Source organism: Leptosomus discolor, chromosome 3 (assembly GCF_034619465.1).
Source record: "Leptosomus discolor isolate bLepDis1 chromosome 3, bLepDis1.hap2, whole genome shotgun sequence".
Taxonomy (NCBI): Eukaryota; Metazoa; Chordata; class Aves; order Leptosomiformes; family Leptosomidae; genus Leptosomus; species Leptosomus discolor.
The window spans coordinates 13,273,581-13,297,897 of NC_141393.1; the positions used below are offsets into that span (position 1 = coordinate 13,273,581).

Sequence of the window (24,317 nt, forward strand, 5' to 3'; positions counted from 1 at the left end):
GTTGTGTTGCTGACTTGTCTGTTAACTGGGAGCAAAACCCTTCTCTTGGCATCAGTTGCTGCTTTCAGAGTACCGGCTGCTGCCTCGTTAAAGCTGCCACACCGTGTGCTTTGCAGCGTCAGTGCAACCAGGGCCTCATCGAAGCAGGGAGTCAAGCAGGCCTCAAAGATAGCAAGGCGATTTTAGTCTCTGAAAAAGCGATAGTTTGCCTCAAGGTAGGTTTGACTTGGGTTGATAGACCAGCAACTTTTTTGAAGACTTTGGAAGGCTGATCTGTCAGGCTGGGCTGAGGTGATGTGACAAGGTCTGCGTGTGAAGGGAGGCCGTGCTGCATCGTACAGGCTTTGGGAAATGGCCAGGCTGTGCGGCCTTGTGTGTTCCCTGGCCCTTAGCTCTGAAGGAGAGTGGCAGCAGGAAAGGGCAGGTGTTGGTAGGAAACTGCAGCAGCTTCCCCCGCCTGCTGGGTGCTGGCTGTGGATCTTGGGCCCTTCAGTGGTGTTGGGCGGGTAACGCTTGGTGTTGGCAACAAGCTTGAGTTTGGTGAACTCTGGGAGGAGGAAGGAGCGGGCAGGGCAGGTGCTGAGCGTCTTGCCCTGCTTCGGCAGCTCTTGACTCAGTTTCCCATTTCTGTTCTGTTTCATAATCATGTTTGAGCTGTTCCTAAGGTGAAATACCACATGCCAACAGCGTCATGTGTTGGATTCTTTTGTAGTAAGGTGAAAAGGTCCAATTCCAGCTGCCCCACTGAGACTTCTCTGTTTTCAAGACCACACTTGCACTAAATCATGTTGCTTCAGAAAGGAGGTACCGCCAACAGTAACAGGAAATAGGTGCCACTTCACTTCCATGGTTCAGAACCCAAGCTTTTGGAAGGAAATGCCTTTCAAAGGTACTCTCCTCCCACAGTTCCCAGTGCTTTATATGGCCAGATTGTCACAGCTTGTTCCAGCTCCTGGTGACTAGAGAAGTTACCTTGTGGCACCTACACAAGCACTTGAAGTCACAAGTCACTGTGGGGCATTTGTCTTTCACCCCTGTCATGGTGTCTCATGACAAAATGTCTAAAATAAGTTGAAATTGTCACAGAATTGGTGCTAATGGTCAACCCCTGGGTTTCCGACTGCGGAGTTTTGGGTGTTGAATCTTACAAAAGCAGCTCATTCACTAGACCGGTGCAGCAGCAGGACAGCTTGAGCTGGGTCAGCCTCCAGAGAGGGACCCAAGCAGCAATCCCTGGATGCCTGTAACCTCACAGACACTGCACCTGCCCCTTGGGTGATCCTCCTGTGCCCACGGGTGGTTCTGGCCTTGGATCCTCTGACCCCTCCAGCCAGGCAGGCCCTCACCGTGACCGGCTGTAGCTGCTGGGGGCGGCTGTAGCCTTGATGCCTCCCTCGGGTTCCTGCTGGCTCTGGAGGCCTTGGCTGACTGGAATGGGCACAAGGTGTGTTACCTGTACAGGGGCTCCAGGTGAAAGCTTTCGGTCTAGCTGCTTTGTGCCAAGTACGTAAAGCCAAGCAAAGAGCATACGGAGTCACACAACAGTAAAACTCCAAGTGGTTCGTTCTGTTTAAAACTTACTTATTTAAGCTAAATATTGTCTCTTAACAATAGAACAGTTTGGGTTGGGAGGGGCCTTTAAAGGCCATCTAGCCCAACCCCCCTGCAGTGAGCAGGGACACCTTCAACTAGATCAGGTTGCTCAGAGCCTTGTCCAACCTGACCTTGAATGGTTCCAGTGATGGGACATCTATCACCCCCCTGGGCAGCCTGTGCTGGTGTTTCACCACCTTCATTGTAGAAGTGTTACGTTCTCTCCTCGCCTTCTGGTTTAGAGCTTACGCTGCTGACAATGGAGGCTTCATTAAAGTTCCTCAGGACATCTTGCTATATATGTAACAGTCTTTTTGAAATCACGGCTGCGTTAAGGCCCTGGGATACTGAATTCAGAAGCGCTTGATTCTGCTGCTCACTCAGGAAGGAAACTACTCTGTAGTGTTTTGGGGTTTTGAGCCTTAGGAGGTAAATGGCTGGTGCCCCTGTTGCTCTCACGAAAGGCTCCCAGCTTGCATGCCACACAGTCTAGATTATGGATGGCAACAGAGAAGAAAAATGGCTTTAATTGTCCTGGAAATTGCAACAATCAATTAAACTTGGTGGATTTCCAAATGTAACAAGGAAAGGACCCTGAAAACGTAGGCGGGTAAATGCTGTGCTGTGATGAATGAGGGGGAACCAGATTCAGTTTTGTGATAGAGATGCACCTAGACTGCGCTGTGGATGGCCCACGTACAGAAACGTGTGAGAGCATAAATGGCCAGTGGTGTGTCTTGCTGATGAAGAGTTTTTCAATTTGGTTAATAGTGAGGGCACCCTAAAGGAGGAGTGACCTGAATTTCAGATCTGTTTGTATCTTTCTGATGCTTCACTACTTAGTTTAAATGTTCTTTATCTTCCACAAAGCAAATTTTACCTGGGAGACATCTGAGTAAGTCATACTGGACAATAGAAAGTAATTTCAGGCAAAGATTTCTGGGTTTTTTTCTAGCAAATTGTATAAAACATTATATATTTTAAAATTAAGGCTAAAAAACCAAAAGGTGAATAAAACTCCGTCCAAAGTGTGGCTGGTCTGAGGAGGAGCAGACATAATTGTGTCAGAGGAGCGTTCAGTAGCCTCAGCAGCAGTGGGCTGAAGAGATGACAGACGCATGTTCTTTTGTACCAAGATGCCATTTCGATGGGGTGGTGAGGAAGAGGAGGGTGCGGGGCAGAGGGTGTTTGGCTTTACCGATGCACAGGGTTCTCCCGATTTGAACTGTTAGCCCTGTTAGCCAAGCATTTCATTATTAGTGCTTTAAAATACGCAAGAATGGTTTCCAATATATTTCACAGTGTCATTTTTTTTTTTAACCTGTTTATGACTAGTTGTAAAGATACTGTTGAGTTGCCTTTCTGTATTAGAAAAAAATGTAGTCCATAATAGCTTTTAAAGCAAAAAAAACCCCAACCCTATTTTTTTTCGTGAGGAGAGGCCTTTTCAAGTACTGTTCCACTAGTTCTTCATGAAGCAGTATTTAAAAAGCTGTTAACAGGCTTCTGTTGCAAAATAGAAGTTGCATAAAAAGATGTGTGGAGTGACTTATGAAATGGTAACGGTGATAGCCTCCTGCAGAGTGCCACTGGGGGTTGTGCTCTACTCGCTAAAATGCTCTCCAACATTCCTGCTTTGCTTTTGCTGGCCCCTGTGCCAGACAGTTTTGTGCACTGGGAGACGGCAGCAAACCTCCCGCTCGGGTATCTCGGTGATTCCTGTGGTGGGAAATGGACCTGGCAGCACAGAACTCACCTCGCTCATTTGGAGTAATTTTATTTTAGTTTGTTAGACACTTACTGTGGTTGCTCAGAAGATGAATCACTTCGCACAGACTGCAGCGTGAATTTCACTGGCGGTAAACATCAGGAAGGAAGTAAACCTCTGCTGAAGCGCAACAGGCCAGAGGGAGCAGGTTTGGGAGACATTTTTCATTTAGAAGATCCACAACTTGGTCTTACACCTGGAAACTCAGTTACAGAGTCCCACAGTGATATATATATTGAACCAGAAAATGCTTTTCAGACACCAATAACTGGTAAGGAGACAGCTGCTTTTCCATCAAAATTAGTGGGATTGTATGAACTGTCTCAGAAATCTAGAACTGCTGCAGAGTCCGAGTGGCCCCAGATGCCTCAATGCCCTTCACCCATGGAGGCTGAGCCTTCAAGATCTGTGGGGTTTCTGGAGAACTCTATTACAGCTGCTCTGCTACCAGTGTGGGATGGTGGTGTGTATGAGCGAAGAGCAAACGTTTCCAATTCTGGAATGCACTGGTGAAAAACTAAGGAAAAAAACCTTCGTGTGCCCTAAAGTAGGTATGGCAATAACCACAACAATAACATTATCCACAGCACTTGGCATTGTCATTAATGTATTGTGAAATTTCTGAAGTTACCCTAACGTTCTTTTGTGCAGTGGTTGAAGTTGGGTGGTAGAATTAAAGCTTCAAAATCATCATTGATATAGATAGGGCCGGCTCCTGCTTGCTTCATGAAGTCCTGTGGCAGATCCATGCCAAGACTATACACCCAGGCAACGACACCTAAGGGCCTTGAAAAGTTTAGATGATTAAGAAGGGCAATGTCCATCTCTCTGTCCCAGTTATTGCTGTCTCTCTTAGGATCTTAAAAGAAGCACGGGTTGGTGGGGCTGGGCAGGCAAGGCTTCTGGGAAGAGCCACCCCTTCCTTCAGATTCCCTCGGGTTTTTCTAGGGAGACAGGAGCACGGGTTCAGCTAGATATGGAAATAACGGTCTTTTTTTTTTTTTTTTTTTTTACAATTTATTTATTAAGATTAATACAGGGGATGATGTTATGATGTGCGCACAACACAGATAGTTCTTGTGGCCTTCTCTCCCAGGTTGTTACCGAAGCTTTCGAGAGTGAGACTATAAAGGCAGCGTGCTGACTGCTGCTCGTATTCTTCAGGTTCTTCAGTGGATGAGCTAGAGAGTTTGCCAGGCTAATCCATTCTGGAGTTAATAACTTAAATGCATTTGCTATGTTGTTTCAGTTTGGAATAATAAACTTGATTTTAGTCATTTTCCAAAAGTGTAGATATTAGTTTTGGTCAGAGCTTCTGTATGTTGAGGCAGATCTGAAAATGAAGCATTAAGGACCTAGGAAATACGCCTCCCGCTCCTGTGGTATTCTGTCTGTGTGGTCATAAAAGGTATTTGGCAGCTGGTATCTGGCTTAGAGAACAAGAGGCTTTTTTCATTTTTCTACTTCAAGTTGTGCAAATAAGTATGTACACAGCATCTTCATTCCCAAGAGCTCCCAGCTGACACATGAACTACCACTTCCAGCACACTCTATTCTAAGAGGTGGCCAGATCACTCGAAAAGTCATCATAGAATCATAGAAAGGTTTGGGCTGGAAGGGATGTCATGTAACTCTCTGTCTTTTCAAAGAACAAAACTCCAGCTAAAGATGCCAGGCTCCATTCCTGAAGCAATGCTGTGTGAAGTGAAAAGGGACCAGGCTCAAATGAAGTGGGGCCAGTCCTTGTACCCACCAGCCGTGGAGCCCCCTCAGTCCGGTTCTGCTTGCAAGGAGAGCACAAGATATGTTCCCTGGCAGTACAGCCAAGCAGGATTTCAGCAACTCCAGCACCAGGATGTTTTGAAAACACACCAGGAAGCTAAGCCAAAGGGGGCTGTTGCTCAAGGCAAATCCCCAAGGCAGGGCCATGCTAGCTCAGCGAAGACATTCCTTGCGGATGCTGACTAAGACTCTCAACACTAGGTTATCTGAGGTAAATGGATAACTTCAAAAGGTTTGCTAAAACTTGCCAACCAGTCAGAGAAGGAGCTTATTGCAAGACCTCAGCTTAGTCCTCGCCCAGTTTCCGAAGCCCCCATCAGCTTTTGTGCTGTCCGCTCTGCCTGTCGGAACAGCAGCACAGCCATAACATTTAACAGAAAAGGCTGAAACTGCAAATGAAACTGCTGACTGGCGTATTGCGTTCCTCATGTGACGCTAATGCATCCCTGGATGTTCAGTTGGCATGAAATCCACTGGAAGTAGCAACTAAAACAAGCAATATTCACCCCCCGGAGCCATGCACGTATCCAGGCAAGTGAGAACTCCACATGTCAGAAAGCAGGCGGCTTTCACTAAATAGGCCCCCAAAGTTCGGCAAAATGTTGAAGTAAAATTCAAGTGGGGCAGAACATACATAAGTGTCTGGAGTAACCTTTGTCCTTCACCCGACAGGATTAGATCACATCGTACGTTGGAAATGGCGGTGCCTTTGGTGTGGATGTACCGGGGGGGGTGCTGGAGCTGCATTATTCAGGTACTTCGCTGTGTTACAGCCTGCAGAGCACCCTGAGAAGTCGGTCCAGCAGCCGGACTGCAGCTTCTCGGGTGGGTGGGGTGATGTGTGTCAGCCTTCAGTCTGACTTCACAGCCTGCTTTCTTCACACGACGCAATTACTGATGAAATTGAGCTAAGAGGAGGAACGTACAGAGGCCGTTCAAAAAACCAAAAAGCAGCAAGTTAGTCACATATAACTGGGGTTTTAGGAAAGGGATCCTGAATATTCACACTCTGGTCACCTTCCTTGCCTCCTCAGTATCCTAATTACAAGGCCCCAGCTTGGACCCAAGGAAGTGGCTGAGTGAACTGGCTTTTACAGCCTCAAAAGAAAGAAGACATGGGTGCTCCAGGGACATTGCTATAAAATACTTCACCTTCAGAACAGCATCAGGCTGTCAAAGAAATCTACGGGTGACTGAAGAGCTGTATTTCAAGTAAGGGAAAAATATTTCCTCTCCAGTATTCCATGAACAAACTTGGAAGTAAAACAGCAATAGTCCAGCCAGTCTCTAACAATGAAATTCCCTCTCCAAATGCCAGCGTGGTTTCCTGGGTTATTAATACTCTGCTCTCAGAAGACATTTGGTTTTATTTTTGTTTTGAGAAAATTCAGTACCTTTCATCTTACCTGGCCAACTGTGACGTTCCAAAGGCAGATTAAAGAAAACCAGCATTACACCTACATTTTGCAAACAGGAAAACAAGGTTTAAAAAGGGTTGATGTGATTTTTCCAAGGTCAATAACTGAAGCTGTGTTTTCTAACCTCCAGTTCAGGTCTCAAGATGATGCTGCCCCTTACGTGCAAGAGAAAACTAAGAATCTTAACAAACAACTCCTTATGATGTCTGTACCATGTAATATCCAGTATTTTGGATATGGTTCCTTGGCGCAGTCAGAACGGCTGCCTTCTGTACTCACAGACTGGAGACTCCAAGGACATTTCTTTGTTTCCCACATCCTTCTGTTGTATATCACAGGGAGAAGGCTTCATGATGAGAAGAATGGCATGTTGTTATGTGGAAACAGCTGTGAGTACAAGAATTTAAAGGCTGCCTGCGTTCTCCCTATTTTTGTGAAAAAATAACAGCCATGTATTACCAATAATAGGTGCAGCAGCACTTCTCGAGGTAAGCTGTGGGAATGAGGAGACTGCAGCAGCAGTTGTAGTTTGGCCATACTTGCAGTTATATACTGCACTGTATGTACAAGTAGATATGAAGCAAAGGATAAAGCCAATGTCTGTTCTTCAAAACAGCTGTAAACTGTACTTCCAATGTCTTTGCTCACAGCTTGATTTTAATGGGAAGTGGAGTCTGAAAGATTTCCTACACTGGTCGTTGGTGGACACATGGTATGAGCAAGACCTTGCAGTTTCTGCAGCATCTTGTTTCTCACTTCCCACAGCACTCTCAGGCTTGACTTGATCAGCGTTCAGTGGTGGGTTGACCCAAATGGCCAACCAGCTGGAGATCTTCATTCTCTGACCTGCACTTTCTTCATTTGATGAACTTAATTTGGATTCAGTATCTTGTTTCGATTGTTCCCTATTGCAAATGAAGTAAAAACCCTTTCACCACAACACAATCCCATCTTGCATTTTTAAAAAAAGTTTCACTCATGAAAGACACGAAGCCAAATGTCTGAACAGCACAAACAATACTGGTGTTGGGCTTCATTGTCATACAGCAATTCCAACAATCCTCCAACAGAGGATTAAAATCTAGAGACAGGCATTGCCCTCCAAAGATGACTCATACTAAGACAGGCGTGTGCTTCTGTCAAGCCCTCTGCCAAAATTAACAGAAAAATCTCTGCTCATTCTGATCCTGCCTGTGAATAATGTCTTGTCTTTGACTGGCAGCTGCGGTGGCAGGAGCAGATGAGCACCTACAGCCATTGAGCCACCGGGAACAGGAGGTGACACTGATCTGAGAGTAAAGGGAGAAAAAAGCACTAGAAAGTGTTGCTTGGGCTCTTCAGGCTGCTTTCTTCTGTGGCTGTAAGGAAAAAGGTTGATCTTGCTTCATCTTGGCCTCCAGAGGTCAGGAGCTGTCCTGGGTTTGCCTGGGCTAGAGTTAATTTTCTTTCTTGTAGCTGGTACAATGCTGTGGTTTGGATTTAGAGTGAGAATGATGTTGATAACACACTGATGTTTTAGTTGTTGCTAAGTAGTGTTTACACTAAGTCAAGGACTTTTCAGCTTCTCATGCCCCACCAGCGAGAAGGCTGGAGGGGCATGAGAATCTGGGAGGGAACATAGCCAGGACAGCTGACCCCACTGGCCCCAGGGATATTCCATACCCTATGACATCATGGTCAGCATACAAACTCGGAGCACAAACAGAAGCTATTCAGTTTTTCTTTTTCCTAAGAGTTCACCTTTTCCTGCCCCCATGCAGAAGAAGTATTATTTGCTTGATTGCTTCGGTTTCGGCACCCAAACCACAGCTGGAGCACCCAGATGGCTGCAGAGCTGCATTGGAGAGCCAAAAGCCCCAGTTCGTCCCGTACCCTTTGCAGTTCTTATGGTGGGAGGTTTGGCCGGAACCAGACATCCGTGAGTCAAACACGATTCGCTGTGAATCAGCTCCGTGTTCACGGCTCACAGATGCAATGTGCAGCTAAATGATAATAATTTCCATTGACTAATAGGAAGTATTCAAGATTATTAATTAATAATTTGACTGACACAAACTCCCACCTAAATCTGCTCCCAAAGACGGCAGTCCTGGCTGCTCTGCAGGCAAGAGGTGAGACACGGGTCTTTCCTGATGGACATACAACCTCAGGCAGCCTCTGCTCCAGCTTTAGCCTCTGCTCTGCAAGAGCTGAGCTCAGCTGGCCCCAGCCCCAGAGCTTTAAGGGTATTTTTCATCTTGGACAAATGATTTTCTACAGTTCTTCCTCCAGCACGTTTCACAGCAAACGATCTAGTGGGTTTTTGTCTCTGTTTGTGGAAGTCAACTGTATTTCAAATGGAGGGGGGGATTAATTTTTTAAAGAATGACAGAGATGCCCGAGTGATTTATTAGATGGGAAGTTACAATGTAGAGGCTGAACTGATCTGCTGAGAGGGGCTTTCACAGCACTCTGTGGAGCAGTGAGACAGCAGGAACCCATGGGTAAGAGGAGAAGGCGCGATGGAGGATGCCTTTCAAAACGAGGGGTGTGTTACCTATGTTCTCGTCTGGCCACGAAGCCTGGACTCTGGGGCAGTTAGAGTTACCTGGGGCTGGCACAAGGTCTGTGCAGGGTCAGGGTCAAGGCCTTTTTGCAAGAGCGACAAGGAGAGCCAAAGCACCAAGCAGCAGTACAGTAAATGATTGCAAGAAATGGCTCAAGCAAGCATTTCTATGCCTCTGTAACTCTCTGCCCCCCCCCCCCCCCCCCCCCCTTGTTCATACTGCACCGACTGGGTATGGCTGAAAGCTGTCCTGGCTTGGCGATGGCATTGCGTGCCTGCTTTGGAAAGTGGAAACCCAAAATCTTCCTTGGAAATCTGTTGTCTGACTGCACCTCTGCTGCCTGACCCCTGCCCAGGTGGGTGCTGGCAGCAGGTTCATTGTGCAAGCCTTGGCCTGGTCTCAACCTTACAGTCACAGGTTCATTTACGGTCCCTCGCAGACCAACAATTTTCTTGAGCCCCAGATGTCGGGGCCTTGTTGATAACAGCTGTGGCCTATAAAGCACCAGTAGCTAGTTTCGGGCAGGCTTTTGTGGGAGAAATGACTCCAAGCCACGTGTTTGGATTAGGGATGATGATCATATGTGGTCATTCAACCCAGCTGGCCCTGCAGGCACTAACACAGCACCTCTGAGCTCCCACCTCAGTGGTGGGAGGTGCTGGGGGATGTTGTATGAGACTTTTTTGGCTGCTCTCTTTTGTTTTGAAAGTGGTTGGAGAATCCAAAGAGGGGAATAACCATCAGAAGGTCCTGGACCGGGTAGAGAAGGTAAGGAGATGGAAAAAGAGGTGTCTGGAAGAAAAGAGGTGTATGCAATGGGGCCTAGCTCAGCTGGAAGCAGGAGTGGGGTGTAGTGCCTGCGGAGTTTGTGAGCTGCTCCCAGTGCAGCTGCCCTCGCTGTCACCTCCCCAGTGACTTGTTCCTGGTGCCTTTTCAGAGAAACAACCCTTGTGTGGCTCCAGACTGAGATGCTTGTTTTACTGAGGCTTTTATAGTCACTAGAAAATGAGTCTAAAACAATAGTACCTTCTGCATTGTTCAGGAAGATGCAAGAAAGCCAGCTAGAAAGGAAGTAATGGGAAGAAGAGGAAATTGATTTGAAAAAGTAAAAAGAACTGGTTCCTCGTTTCCTCATAAAACATAGGAGATGAAAGAGAAAGGAGATATGGCCTTTAAAGGGTCAAATCAGATCTGTGTCTTTGTGAAAAACGGACCTGATTCATAGGTCTCTGGTAGATCTGAAAAAATACTATTCCTGATATTTAAAAATAGCAAAATTGTTGTTCCTTTTCTTGGCAAGTGATGGCAGGTAAGGGTGATGGTATCAAAGTCCTTCAAATCACACATAGTGGATTGTAAGTGGTTAAGAGAGATGCTTTGAAAGCACCGTGTGTCCAACCACAACTGTCCATCCAACAGATGCGAGATCATCTGCTGCAGCAAATGGCAGGAGGAAACATCTTGGTACCCTGGCTGCCTCCAGAAGGGAAGGTTTTTTTCCCTTTGACTGTCTTCTGTCAGCTTGAAGGTCGTGTGACTGAAATGGGGCTATAGAAAATAAATTGGTGAGAGCAGAGGGGAGCGTCTCCTCTCTGGCCATTAGGCCTTGCAAACTCAACTGTAGATGCACATGCATGTCTGTGTGTACACGTGCATGTCTGTGTGTACATGGGCTTTGTAGTTGTAGAGAAGTGTAATGACAAGAGGACCCAAACTGCCGTGCTACGTTGTGCGTATTTCTGCTGTAGACTTCCACACACGTGACTGGGGAATACACTGTGAAGAGCAAGGTCTGAAGCCTGTAGCAGTGGCATGAAGTGCTTTTGCAGGAGGACTTCACTCTTTTTGCCTTGCTTCACTCCCATTCTTTTTAAAAGAGCCAAGGCTCCAGGCTGAGGGAGCTGAGCAGGGCACGTGTGAGAGGTGGGGGCGGAGGTGGGGCAGCCAGGGCTGAGCCTATAAAGCTGGAGGAAGGGGAAGGTGCTGGGAGCAGGATGGCCTCAGCTGGGAAGAGGCAGCGATGGAGGAAGAAGCGTGGGGCTGGGCAGCCCATGGAGGGTACGGGAGGAAGGAAGCAGCCTGTAACAGAGCCCTGTTGGGGGGCAGGGGGTGTACAGGGACTGAATGCTGGGGTCGGGGGGGGCTGGGACAGAGGGCTGACTCTCAGCATGGCTTTGCATTTGTCCCTCTCTAGTCTGGTTTGTCTTGAGTACAAATACCTCTTTGAGGGTTCAGAGAACTTGTAGTGCCTTTAAAAAGAAAAAAAAAAGGAAAAAAATCCCCTTTAGAGAGTATAATTTTTTTTTTAAATTGTATTTTTCTCATGCTGCATGAAGGACCAGTGAATCAAGTCACTGTTTTGGTAGAACACAGTGGCTGCTGCTTCTTTGTTTTTAAACAGAAGCTGCCTCTGAGAACTTCACACAGACTTTGTGAAGGACTGACCAACCTTTCCAGCATAAAGACAGTTACCATGTCTGGGCAATTTATCTATGAGAAGATTTTCTCTAATGTGCTCTCCTACGCTCTGCCTGTTTCAGTAGATGCTCAGGAAACAAAGGATTCTGTTAAAAGCCCAGACTACATACAAAGACTGGCACGTAAATATATGGTAACTTTTTTTTAATTGCTGCTTTTTTTTATCTCCCTATTAAAATACAATTTAGAAAGTGTTAGTTGCTTTGTCATTAGCCTGATAGTGCAGGTAGCTGTGCTGGAGAAGAGTACATGAAGAACAGGTGTGAATGAATTAATTCAAATAGCGTCACCTGCAAAGAAACAAAAAGGGAGGGAGGAAGCTATTCCACTTCTGTGCTACCACCTGGGGAACAAGGGGGCTGTTTGTAAGGTCTCTGTAGCAAGAGCTTCAGAAAAAAATGAGGATGTAGTTTTAGTCATTTATCTGCAGTTACATTTCTGAGATCTGGGCCCACTGAAAGCAATGAAACAAACAAAACCGCAGTGTGTATCAAAAAACATTTTGTAAAGTTATTTACAGAGCTGGGTACCTGTTCCTAGCGAATGCAAGGTGTGTTCTGGATAGCTTCCCATTGTGTTTTTTGGGAGCAGTGGGGCCAGACTTCTTCCCTTATGTCTCACTTGCACAACTGAACCAGCACAACAAATGTGGGATACATGGAAGGACAAGCTGGCTTTAGATGTGGAAGTCTTGGAGAAACACAGCATATACAGTTTTAACCTTTTTTCTGCGTTAACTTCTGCTTCGAGTAGCATTTCTTTCCCTTCCTCCTCTGCAGCAGAAGTGCATAGTAGAGTCAAGTACAGATTCTGAGTCTGAATCCAGCGTGGAGGTAAGAACTGACTCTCTGGAGCACTTTGATGGTGATGAGATTCCCTGTCGGCTATCTGACCTTTCCTTCAGTCTCAGTAGGGAAAGTGTAGGGCATGGTTGCTGGGGTTACTGGTTTTGTGACTGTAAAAGGAAAGGGGGAGGGGAACCCAAACAAACCCAACACTGTTCTATCCATCAGGCTCTTCCTTACAACTGTTACTAATTTTAGCCGAATCGATTCTGCGGGGATGAGGCAGGAAAGTGCCAGTGCTTTAGGTAGACAAATGTAGCATAAGCTTCTCTGCTACAAAGTGCTTAAAGCTGCATAGGGATGTTTCTGGTGGTTACCTTTCAGCAGCTCTGGTCCAGTGGAATTTCTACAGCTCTGGGTAGCTTTTACCTTCTAACTGTCCATTTTGGGTAAGATTGAGAGCAGCTCTGCTGCTGCAGCAGTTACTTATGAGTACGGGTAACTTCCTGCACATTGTTCTGTCAAAGCAGTGCGTTTAATGCTGATGAAAAAAGACCTGATTCCGGAATGGAGTTAATTCTGAGCAAAAGTAATCAGAATGAATGCTTGCTTAGACAAGCTGTCTGCCAGGAACCTGCCACCACTTCACATCCCAGAAAGCACAGGGGAAAGCTGGAGTTCTCCATGATCTCCTCCTGGGAGAAACAGGGTTGGAAGTCCAGCTGGGCTGGGTGGAAGTGGGGCTTGCAGAGCTGCCAGCTTCGTCAAAGAACTGGTTGCTCTCACCAAGGATGCAGGTGCCAGGGCAGGACTGGGGGATTTCTGGGCTCTTTGGAGAAGCAGAATCTGCTTTTCTTCATTGCCCAGCACTGCCCACTGGCTTTGTGGGGGTGTCTGTGTGTCCTTGAACTAGCACAAGAACGTAGAGTCACAAACGGGCTTGGACTTCATCTCCTCCGCTAAAGCCTTCGGGTTCCTGTTGTGAGGAGTCCAGAATTGGTAAGCTCTGCTTTGCATCAGCTGTGCTCAGCCTGTCCTCCTTCCCCCCGAAAGCAGGCACAGCAGTGACTGGCAGCTTCTTGTCTGAGCAGCTGTGGTGGATCCTTCTAAAGGAGCACTCTCCCTGCAGCACACTTCCCCCTGCCCCCTTTGTGTGACTGCTTTGCACCTGCGGCTGGCTTTTAACAGGGAGTCTCTCTATATGGCTTTTTTTTTTTTTTAAATAGACACAGACTTACAAGCACTATTTTGGAATGATGTGTTTCTCGAGCATAAATTCATGAAGAAAGTTCTTTGTTCAGGTCTGGACAAATCCACGTTTAACCACATGGGGAAAAGCAGCCTGAAACCTCAGCGTTAGAGCAGCGATACTGAGACTGACCGAAAGGACTTGGTTTGACTGTGTTAGTTACAGAACTCCCCCAAGGACAGCAAATTCATAATCCAGCTAATAAGGGAGAATTTCAGATCATCTCTATGTAAAAGAACAGAAAGGGACTTGAGTGGGAGGGAAGCTCTCTAAACTCTAAATTGTATTTTGTCTACTATTAGTGAAATGCTGATTTGGTTTACTTTTCTGGTGGTGAAGTATTATACAATTACTTGTTCCCTTCATAGCAATGTTTTAAGTGCAGTTGAGATTTCCACAGCTCTCCTCAGTCCCTCTATTTTAGGCTGACTTTACCAGGCCTTTGTAAGTTAAACTGAGATATACTTTTTACTATCTTTTAGCAAGGGGACAATCTGCCTTCCTCTTCTCTAGGATTTTTACCTATTCTGTCTTTACTCTGATCACCAATTCATACGAAGGTGTTTTATAAACTGATGTTACTGTCTCATAAATAGGTTGTGCCTAGCCCACTTGCTGGAGGACTCAAGAAAGCAAGGGACTCCAGGGGACTGCAAGTAGGTTTGGCTATTATGCAGCAGTCTTGTTCTCAGTGTAGCATCCAAAAGTTAAAACAGAGGTGGGAATGTGTGGATAAACAGAAACACTTCCACAGTGGCTGTGACTTACATTGAAAGTGGTTTTAAAACCCACTCTATGTTGCCTCTTGTATTTCTTTAATGGACAAATAAGCATCCATCATATTTAGAGTAAGCTTTATTTTAGTTTTTAGATCCTTATGATGGTGACTCAGAAGACGCATCCATTCACTCTGACTGTAGCTTGAATTCTTTAAATAGTATAAAAGCTGCACCATGGGTGAACAGTGCCCCAAAAGCAATGGCTCTGGAGGATGCTGACACTTCAGAAGATGGAGAGCACTTCCCTAAGCCTCCAGACTGGCTCTGCCCAGAAACAAGTGCCAGTGAAAATCAGACAGTAAATGACTGTAAAGCACCCCTGGAACTTCCTAGCCAAGAGAAGGATTTCCCCAGAAGCCTGTTGCAATCATCTGAACTGCCTAGAGCCACAGAAGCATTTACTTCCATGTGGCTGAAACCCGACCCTTCCTCACTGATGAGTATTAACCCTTCAGCCACTGCAGCTCTCCTTGCAAGCCCAGGTGACAGTGCTCCAGAACCCGTACTAGCAGCCAGCTGTGATAGCGCAACAGCCAAACAGCCTCTCATCAAAAGAAAAGAGGGCATTCCCATCCCAGAGGGTGCTAGTGAAAAATTAAGAAAGAAATTCCGTGCAACTTAATCTGAGGTATGAGTAAATCATTGGACGAACTGAAGAATGAAACTGTGCTGCTTTGGTGACTGGGGCCTCTTGAAGCACCAGCCTAACTCCTGTATCCAGCACCTGGAGGCACCTGCTCACTTTCAGTGTAATTTCAAAAAAGTACTACAAGGGGAGGAGGAATGATATGTGCATGGTTGCAATTAGTCTTCAGTAGCTATAGCTGACCTCACCCATGCTTCAGGTCAGTGTTTGCCTCCCTGTATGTTTGACCTACTGCTAGGAAGGAAGCAGCTAGATGGTGAATGACCTTACAGGTTTGACTACAAACAGCTGAACTGCATTAAGTTGAACTGCCTGCAACTAAAGGCAACCTAGCTTTTTTTTTTTTCCCCTTCAAACAGGGAGAAGTTGACTTGTGCTACTAATGTATCTGTTCCTATCTGTTTTGAACAACGTTTTAGGTACAAAGTCTCAGTGTACCTGCTGGTTTAGAATCTACAATGTCAAGTTGAACACACGAGGTGGAAGCACTCTTCTTCCTTAGCGAGAACAATCGCTTACAAGCTGCCGAAGTGGTGCGCGCAGACGGCAGGCCAGTTAGTCAATAAAAACTTATCTCTGATCTCCCTCTCCTCCATGGTAACTTATCACCTTTAGAGCCTAGGTAGTTCATTCATATGAAAGGGGAACTACCATCTATATAATGATGGATTGAAATATGTTGGTACCAACTATTTGTGAAAGCATTCATTCTGTATGACTGGCAGAGATTGTTAATTTGCAGTTCCTTTCACAAGGTGAAAAGCCATTCAAAATACTACTTAACTTCTAGCCTTGCACCCTTCCACTAACAGCTGCATATTTAATTTATTAAAGCAATTTTGCTTTCATCCTTATCCCCAGTCTGGAGATACAGAGATGGTTTTTAATTGGCTTGGAACAAATTGGTTAGGACAGTAAGATTCAGATGCCTTTACCCTAAGACACAAGCTACTGTGCTTGCCTACTGACTTGCCCTAGTGGCAAAGAACGCTGTAGTGAACACTAAGTTAATTGCAAAAACCCCCTGTGGAATTAGGCCACAGATCTCTCTAGCATTAAGACTCATGAAAAGCTTCAAAAGTATGACATTGTGATGTGGCCAAGCCCTTCAGCCCTGTGTCAGGGAAGTCATAGCTGTCTGCTGAACGGTCTTCAACCACCTCATCTGAGGCTAAACAGAACTGAACTACTGACCTTCAAACTGCAGCCAAGAGCCCTAAACTCATCTAGTGAGGAATTCACTGAAACCAGTTGTTTAAACACAGCACACTGAAATAAATAATCCACTAGGAAAAAATAACACAGGAACAATCAGGGGAGAACAAAGTTGAAAGGCAAGCCCCATGGCACAGTATATACTCAGACATTCAAAGCCTGCTTATTCAGTCTGAGAATCCAATTGTAGATTAACTTCTAAACTGAAAATGCACCTTTTGTTAATTCAGGCCTAAGGCAGAGGTTAACATGGAAAGAGCTGAATAGTTCAGGAAGCTCTAGCTACTTCAAGCATATTCGAGACTCTTGATATCACCGTTATTAATTGCCAAGAGGTGGAACTGGTTTAACTGAAGATTTTCATAGTAGCTGTTAAGCTGGTACAACAATGCAGCTCCTGAGCTATGCACAAAAAATAGTTGCTGAAAGAAAGGTGCGTGTTCACCTGAGCTGCTAACAGCTACAAGTTGTACATATTTAAGCTAATACTTCACACTGCTAGCAGGAGGAGGTCTGCTGCCTTACAATGTATTTGAAGTAAGTGATCCTGGAGGGAGTGACAGTATAAATTCCAGATACTAATATGCTGGTGATGAAAAGGAAAGCAACTCACAGAAGCTGAAACAGAACAAGGACATTATGTCGTGGCTAAAACTGATCTTGGATGATGTGTGTAGTTCTCCTCTCTGTTCCTCACAATTGGAGAGGAGAACTACAAGCAGCAGACAAAAACTACCTACGCAAAGCAGTACAGGGAGGGCAGACAGCAAGAATTCTCTATTTTAGTAACTAGTAGGCATCAGCTGAAACAAGTGTGCAAGGCAGGCAGAGACAACAATTTTACCTCCCAGCACAGGCCCATGCTGTAGAACTTATCACAGAAAAAAAAAAATATTAAGAGTAGATGCAGGTTCAGAAAGTCAATACTTTCATAGGAAAACTCACCAGAAGGAAGGAACTCCTGAGATTTCTGTTTTGAGACAGAGAAGCTATGCACCTGTGCATGTCTGAACACCTGGTATTAGCCACTGTTAAGAGAGGACAGTGCTCACCCAACGAATTTAGGATGAGAGCAAGCAAGCGACTACCCAAACCGTTACAGTAAGCCAAGCAATTAGCAGGAACCCTCAGCTCCCCTAATTTAGTAATAGTTGGTCACATGTGAGTCTCTGAAATAATACTGCAACTCCTTGTTTAAGCATTTAACACTATCCTCCTGGGCTTAACCAGACATGAAACTGGAGGCTTTTTTCACCATAAAAGCAGCTTAAGAAAGAGGAGGCCCTGTGGTCAATAGGGCAAGTCAGTCTTGTTTCGGACACTCTAGCTCCTGAACGCATCTCAGCAGCTGTGTAAATACAGGTTACTTCAAGCAAGAGCCAGTTCATTGCAAATAATTCATGCAATGGCATCAGATGTCAGGCTTTGTGTCTTACTGCCCTGAAGACTTATATACCAAGGTTCTTGTTACTAGAGGTCAGCTAAACCAGCTGCTGAGTGAGCTGTGTGAAGGTCAAGAGTATGCTTGAATACCAACATATTACTTGTTATTCTCTGAAAAGATCATAGGTAGTTTTTCCAGAGCAAAACCCAAAAATCACTGTAAGAATTCTATTTCCAGAAATAGAGTCAAAAGTTTTGCTATAGTAATTTTATTTCATGTAACATGATCTGTCAAACATCACATCTACCAATAACCATCTAAAAATCTCTTCCAATTTTCCTTTGAAGAAATCTAGCTTAGCAGCTTTCCAATGCACCGCCCCCTTTCCTTCTAGTCAACTTAACAAAAATCCATCTGACAACCTAACCTAATCAGGTTACAAAATGAATACTACAGGTTACAGGTGAATACCACATAGAAGACTGACAACTACTACAGCACTAACCAGTCAGAACAAAACTTTTCACTCTGTGCAGAGAACTGCAACACCACGTTCGTAGAAGCTACGGGGGTCTTCCTTGGTAGCTATTTCAAAGTCAACGGTGAAAATCAGATCAGCACGAGTGAAGTTCAGATAAACTGGTAAAGTAACCTGGGGAAAAACATGAATATAGAAGAAGTTACGTAAGGCAGCTGAAGAGTATAAGAAGTTTCTGTAACACTATATGCTATTTATGAATGGGAATTTAGTCTCAGATAACTCAATACTCAAAATACGAGTAAAAAACATGGGCCTAATAAATTCACCTAAAGCACAGCCTTCTTTATAGTTATGAATTCAAGTTTTGCCCTGAACAGCATTAATATTTTTAGATGCCTCTTCTCCTTTCTAACTACAAAGGAAGGACCTAGTCAACACTAGGTCTGTTCACTGCTAGCCTGGAATTTAGGTACCAACTCACATGGAAAATATCAGAAAAGAACCATTTGATTTGTGGTGCCTGATAAAAGCATCCATAAAGCTTCAGGAAAATAATTGCTAGGTATATGTAATTATCAGAGTTCTTTTTAAAATTATTTTTATCAATACTTACAACATTTGCTTTTTTATCAGCATTTGTCTGCTTGATCCAGCGAAGCTGTGTAATGGGCAGTACAGTTGAAATAGCATTCGAAAGCGACAGCTTGTTGTTACTGCATGTAGCTCCCTGAAGCTTCAGGCCTGTAAATTGAAATACACTTCAGTGTTCTAAGGGCTTTCATACATTCAGACAAACATTGTCTCCCTATGTATCATTTAAGGGCTAAGTTCACCAAACGAGAGGTATCTCATATTGCAAAATAAAGAGGCTGTAGCACATACACTATCCAATACTGCTTAAATATATACTGACCTGAGTCTCGCTTGAGATTTATTAGCATTGTAAGTACCTCCCTACTAAGTAATATCAAACAACTTCAGAAAGTGTTAACTTTTGCAATGATATGATCTTTTTCACTTGATATAGCCATTTAATACCAGAAGCTTCTAAAAATATTTCAGAGCAAGGACCCCTTCTTTCTGCTAAGTTTACCTGTGACTCCAAAGCTGCACGCATCCAGTACTGCATTCTGTGTAGTTGTAACATTGACCTCAAGACAGAGTTCTTCAAGGGACCAACTGTTTGCTTGGGCAACATACTGCCTTGTAGCAGTAATATATGCCTCTGGTACAAACAGACCACCAAGGCACACGTGGATGTTCTATTTCAAGGGGAATAAATAAATAAATAAAAGAATCAGCGGCAGTATGCATTAATGATTATCATAAATGTTACTTCAGCAAGCTATCTACATTAAAATTTTCCTGCTGCTACTGGAACACTGTGTAACTGCTAAATCGCTTTTTGCTCTAAGGCTACGCCTTCTGTCATTCTAAAATACTGGGTTTCCCTCTAAGCTGTGTGAGCAGTTAGCCTGCTAAGCCTCACCATTTTGAGATCAGGAGACACTCAACAGTATTTACAAGAACATTTCAGAGAACATCAACTGAACTTGTTTCAGCTAAGGAACTATTAGAAGCCTTGATATGAAGACTCCATGAAGTAGTTAGACAGCTCCACCCATAACCTCTAGAAGAATTCAGCACAAGATACCTTCAGTTCTTTTGCTCCACCAGAAGCAGCTGCCTGGGAAATATTCTGCAGCTGTTTAATGCGCTCACTGAAGTCGGACACCCACTGAATAACAGTCATACCAGCGGGCACTGTGTAATGAGACCAGCTACGAGGCAAAATACCTGTGAAAAACATGATTAGAATTAAGTTTTGTTTGCATACACATTGTAATTACACACTATTTTGACACTTTTTCTCCCAATAGCCATTTAAGACTTGGACCTCTATCTTAAAAGGCTTCTCAGTAAGTGAAACCACTCTCAAAGACTGCAAAGCAAATGGCCTCCAGGTCTACTATTCATTTAAAATTCCACCCAGTTACAGAAACCCTTCAACAGCAGCTTCAGTTACACACAGCTATATACTGAAGTCACTGATCTTCAAGTTTTCATGAAGACTGAGTGCTTTAGAAAAAAAAGAGGTCAAGTATCTTATGTTTCAGGAAATGCTTTTGTTCAAAGCACACAGCAGATCTTCACGTACTACTAGAAGTAAGATGTCTATGAAAATTCCACATTTATGAAACAGAAGTTTAGAGAATCTGAGTATTTTCTAGGAGAATTGATAGGAGTGGTATTACTCACTTTGTGGTATAAGTAACTTTGTTCTATCACAATTCAGAGACTCTAAGAACTTCGTAAGATTTCAGCTTAGAAATTAAGCTGCTGATATGAACTGTACAAAAAAGCCCAATACTAGCTACCTCAACTTGAAATCCCAAACCAACCCAACTGGAATTTTATGCTCAACTCAAAAGTATTGCTTGTGTCAAATGGTAAAGTCAATGCCAGTTTTCCTGCATTTTTTTTAAAGCAGCTGAGCATAACAGGCTCTAACTCTCAGAGTGCAAGAGGCAAAAAGCGCACCGGGGGATGCCAATTTGAATTACCGTACCTTTCACCAGTTCATTTATAAGTGTACGCAAGTAGTTGGTTTGTTTCTTTTTTCCTTCACACACTTGAACCACATCTGCAAGGTCCTGACGAACGTCCTGAAGCAGCTTAGCTCCCATTTTCACCTCTCTCTCAAAGAATCGGAACAAAGGATCCTGATTGTCAAAACAATCAAAGTAAGTTGCAGATCAAAGCTCTTGCTGGAAAACTACAAAAAGCAACCCCAAAATCCTAGATGGAATGACCAGTGACACTGTGACTACAAGCATTAAACATGAAGATGCAGTTTGTGATGCAGAAAGTGACTGCAGAGACTGTTTTACAACCAACAATCTCCTCTCCCTTGGAGAAGCAAGGAAGCAGAAGTCTTAGTTGAACAATTAATGCAGACTGCCTGCTGCAGCTCCTTCCAATCAACTCTGGATTTCTTTTCATCAACAGCAAAAGGTTCTCGCCTACGATCCCAGTGTAAGTCTGGGCAATCATGGGCATTCAACTGGGGCGCTTATGCCCCAGTTAGAGCTTAGGGTACTACTGTCCAGATCTCTAAAGTTTCCTCCAGCCTTTGCAATTCCTGTTCCCAGTTAGCAGAAGCTGCTGCTCTATCTCCCCTCACTGATCACTGCTAAATTTTGGCAGTAATTAATGTGTCCCAGCTAGAAAGACAGCATCAGAGGTAGCAGTCAGTGTGCTACATACAACAGGAAGCACTTGCTTCTTGCTACCTGATCACAGAGAAGCTTCAGAAGTGGTACCCTTGACATTGTATTTCTTCAAATGATCCCCAGAAGACATGAATCAACCTTTAAGTGCATTTCAAGAAACCCAGCGAGGCATTACATAGCTATGGCAGTCAGAATCAGCATCAATACGGGTTCCATTGTGACCCCCCCAACAGACCCCACCCTGCAAATCACAATGCGCTTGTTCCAATGCACCAGAACTTGTGTGCTTCTTATGCCCATGTTAGATAAAAATTAGTTCTTACCTTAATGTTTTCCACAGTCCGCTTCAGATGGTTTAGTGTTTGTGGGATAAGGTGAAGCCAATTAGAAGCTGTGGTATGCAGTGTTCTCATCCAGGCTGGGCGACCATCTGATGTAGAATCAGTTCTTGCCTTCTTCTCAGTTTCTGCATAAGCTAGATCATCCTCATCCTCCAGCATCTGCATTTTCAGCATTTTACTGATCATATCTATGCCTGAAACAGAAGATACGCTGTTAGTCAGAGAAGAAGTGGCACCAAGATGAAAATATCCTACTACATTCAAGAACTAATATTTTCCTTTTCCCCTAGTTTAGACCTAAGATTCAGAACTGCCTAGCTACAGCTGGCTCCAGAGCTGACAATAAGGCTTTCCAGAATCAAGACAGGTAGCTTGACATCTGGAAGGCTGAATGTAACTGGTTTAATTCACAAGCTTCTGGTCAGTTTTTGGACTACTCAAGTGTCTTACCTTGCAGAAGTTAAATCAACTATGTTGAAGGAAGAGGGGAAAGCTATCAACTCTACAGCAGGATTTATATTTCTCTTCTGCTTTTTGGTGAAAATGGTGGCCTGGTTATCTACGCAAGACATTAAAGTTCTGGTTTTACCTTGTGTGGTAAGAAGAACTTTCTCTGCATTATTTGGAAGGCCCAGCCATGATGGTGTTTGTGTATCTGGCAGCATCTCAACCCACTGAACAAATTCTTCACGCCTGCAAGACAGAGTTTTAATATTCATTAGAAGGCTTCCTCTATTAGAATGGCAAGGTAATGCTTTGCCAGAGACAAACACTAAATTCCAGCACAAAGATATAGGTTAGGGGTTTTTTGTTCATGGCTTTTGTTGTTGGTTTTTTTTTAATTTATTTTTTTATTTAAAAGAAGAGAAGCTGTACACAGAGATCAGGATAAGGAAAAAACGATACCTGATTCCATCGGGCATCTGAATATCTTTGTGTCCATCAACTTTGCAAGCCAGTTTGAATTCACTATCAAAACTTAAAGTAGTGAACAGACGCTCCAAGAAAGTGTTTAACAAACGCTGATCAAACTCATTATCGATACGACCTCCATAGATAGACTGTGCCATCAGTGTCTTTAATGCAGACCATGGGATTTTGTCAGGTGAAATGTTTTGGCGACCCTGTAAGTAAAATGCAATGTAATAAGCAGGAAACAATCCTTTTCACATCTCTGATCAAGGAATCAAACTCAAGAACTAAATTAAATTGCCATCAAGTTATTTGTCCCTACTCATTTTACTTACTAAACGTTTCCAAGAACAGACTGTTTTACTGAAGGTCTTAAGTAATCTAAGTATTACTCGTATCTAAGTACACAATACTACTTGCCTTTGCTGTATCATCCAACCATGTATCGACCGTGTCACAGGCAGATCTCAGATCAGATTCTCCAAATTCATACTTCTTGGACCAACCTAACGGAGCATAGCGCAAGCGCTCTTGGATAATAGCATGGAACCAGGCAAGGAGGAAATATAAACGAGCACGCTCATTTGGAGACTAGGAAGTGGAGAGAAAAAAACATAAATACAACTGTTACTGAAGGGAACTGATAAAAATCAAAGCCTGCTAAAAAGCTAGAAAGTATCAGATTTAATCCTAGACTGCTACCAGAACGGAACACATTCCACCATCAGAAGAAACAACTACTACTTTACTCCTCTGAGAAAAAATACTCAATGCACATCTTAGAAGCTGAGGTTTTATCATCCAAGGTAAGACTTAGTGAACACATTCGTAGATTTTCTTTCATCTACACAAACAGCAGCCTTACCTTGCACATTCTAGAAACTGGAATGCTACTGAAAGTCCTCAGCATGTTTGCCTTTACACCAGGAGGAGGCTCAAACACGAAAATTCGGCCGGCACGTAACAAATTCACTGGCACCTAGAAAACATCAATAAACTTGAATACAGCTCCTTTAGCCTTCACTAAATCAAATCCTTCTAACAGCACAGTCTGCATTAGCTTCACAACCTTATTGTCAGCACACACGGTAATATCCTGCCTTTCTTTTGGAGGGTAGGGGAAACAGCAAAAGGAATGCTATGAAGTTTTTCGCTATAATTATCAGAAACCAAGGCTAGTAATCACCCTAGGCATGCATTCTCCTCTTTCTTTACTGCAGAAAGGCAGTCATGAGAAAACCTTCCCTTGGCTCTTCAAGCTGGTTACTTTACCAGAGAATCAAATTTCAAATCAATGCTACCTTTGGATTAATCTCCATGGTAAGGAAGAGTCTGAAGCAAGCATGGGGTTGCAGGGAATGTAGCTTCTTTTCTAGCTGCATGAGCCAGCCAGGAGCCAGGTGAACGTTCTTCAGCATTACCCATCTGTGAAATTTTGAAACAGAACAAGTGCTTTTTAGGGTACAGTTTATGGATCCTGGCTATAATCGCCACAAAGAGTAACAGAATCTGGTATCAATGGTACAGATTTTCCTCCCTCTTTTAAACCTTTTACATAAAATCAGTTACTGTGTACTGTAAATGGGCTAACTTTCCCGTTTTGCAGATACAGCCTACTTCTCTTGAAAAAATTTAAATCAAATAGAAGTTCTGAATAGCTGTGCTTAAGTTATTACAAATTTCAGTTCAGAAGATAGTTCCAATTTT

General features: G+C 44.0%; 2 protein-coding genes across 3 annotated transcripts in view; one reads left to right on the forward strand and one right to left on the reverse strand.

Annotated features, from left to right (window-relative positions):
- Positions 1–11,101: 11,101 nt before the first annotated feature.
- LOC147415797 (uncharacterized) lies at positions 11,102–15,031 on the forward strand. 2 transcript variants are annotated; one of them, XM_086463453.1, is made up of 6 exons: positions 11,102–11,165; positions 11,648–11,718; positions 12,365–12,418; positions 14,216–14,275; positions 14,484–14,614; positions 14,690–15,031. In XM_086463453.1, the coding sequence occupies exons 1-6, from the start codon at positions 11,102–11,104 to the stop codon at positions 15,018–15,020; spliced, it is 711 nt and encodes a 236-aa protein (XP_086319579.1). In that variant the 3' UTR covers positions 15,021–15,031. The 2 variants fall into 2 exon arrangements, with proteins under 2 accessions (XP_086319579.1, XP_086319578.1); XM_086463452.1 differs by having other exon boundaries at positions 14,484–15,031.
- Positions 15,032–17,895: 2,864 nt separating this feature from the next.
- DYNC1H1 (dynein cytoplasmic 1 heavy chain 1) overlaps positions 17,896–24,317 on the reverse strand; it is a 44,669-nt gene continuing 38,247 nt past the window's right edge. Inside the window, exons 68-78 of the mRNA XM_086462328.1 lie at positions 23,912–24,035; positions 23,476–23,589; positions 23,031–23,201; positions 22,605–22,822; positions 22,288–22,391; positions 21,681–21,892; positions 20,694–20,847; positions 19,779–19,921; positions 19,218–19,386; positions 18,738–18,865; positions 17,896–18,295 (exon numbers count right to left, since the gene is read on the reverse strand). Of these exons, the coding sequence (XP_086318454.1) occupies positions 18,167–18,295; positions 18,738–18,865; positions 19,218–19,386; positions 19,779–19,921; positions 20,694–20,847; positions 21,681–21,892; positions 22,288–22,391; positions 22,605–22,822; positions 23,031–23,201; positions 23,476–23,589; positions 23,912–24,035 (1,666 nt within the window). The 3' untranslated portion in view covers positions 17,896–18,166. The remainder of the gene's footprint in view (positions 18,296–18,737; positions 18,866–19,217; positions 19,387–19,778; positions 19,922–20,693; positions 20,848–21,680; positions 21,893–22,287; positions 22,392–22,604; positions 22,823–23,030; positions 23,202–23,475; positions 23,590–23,911; positions 24,036–24,317) is intronic.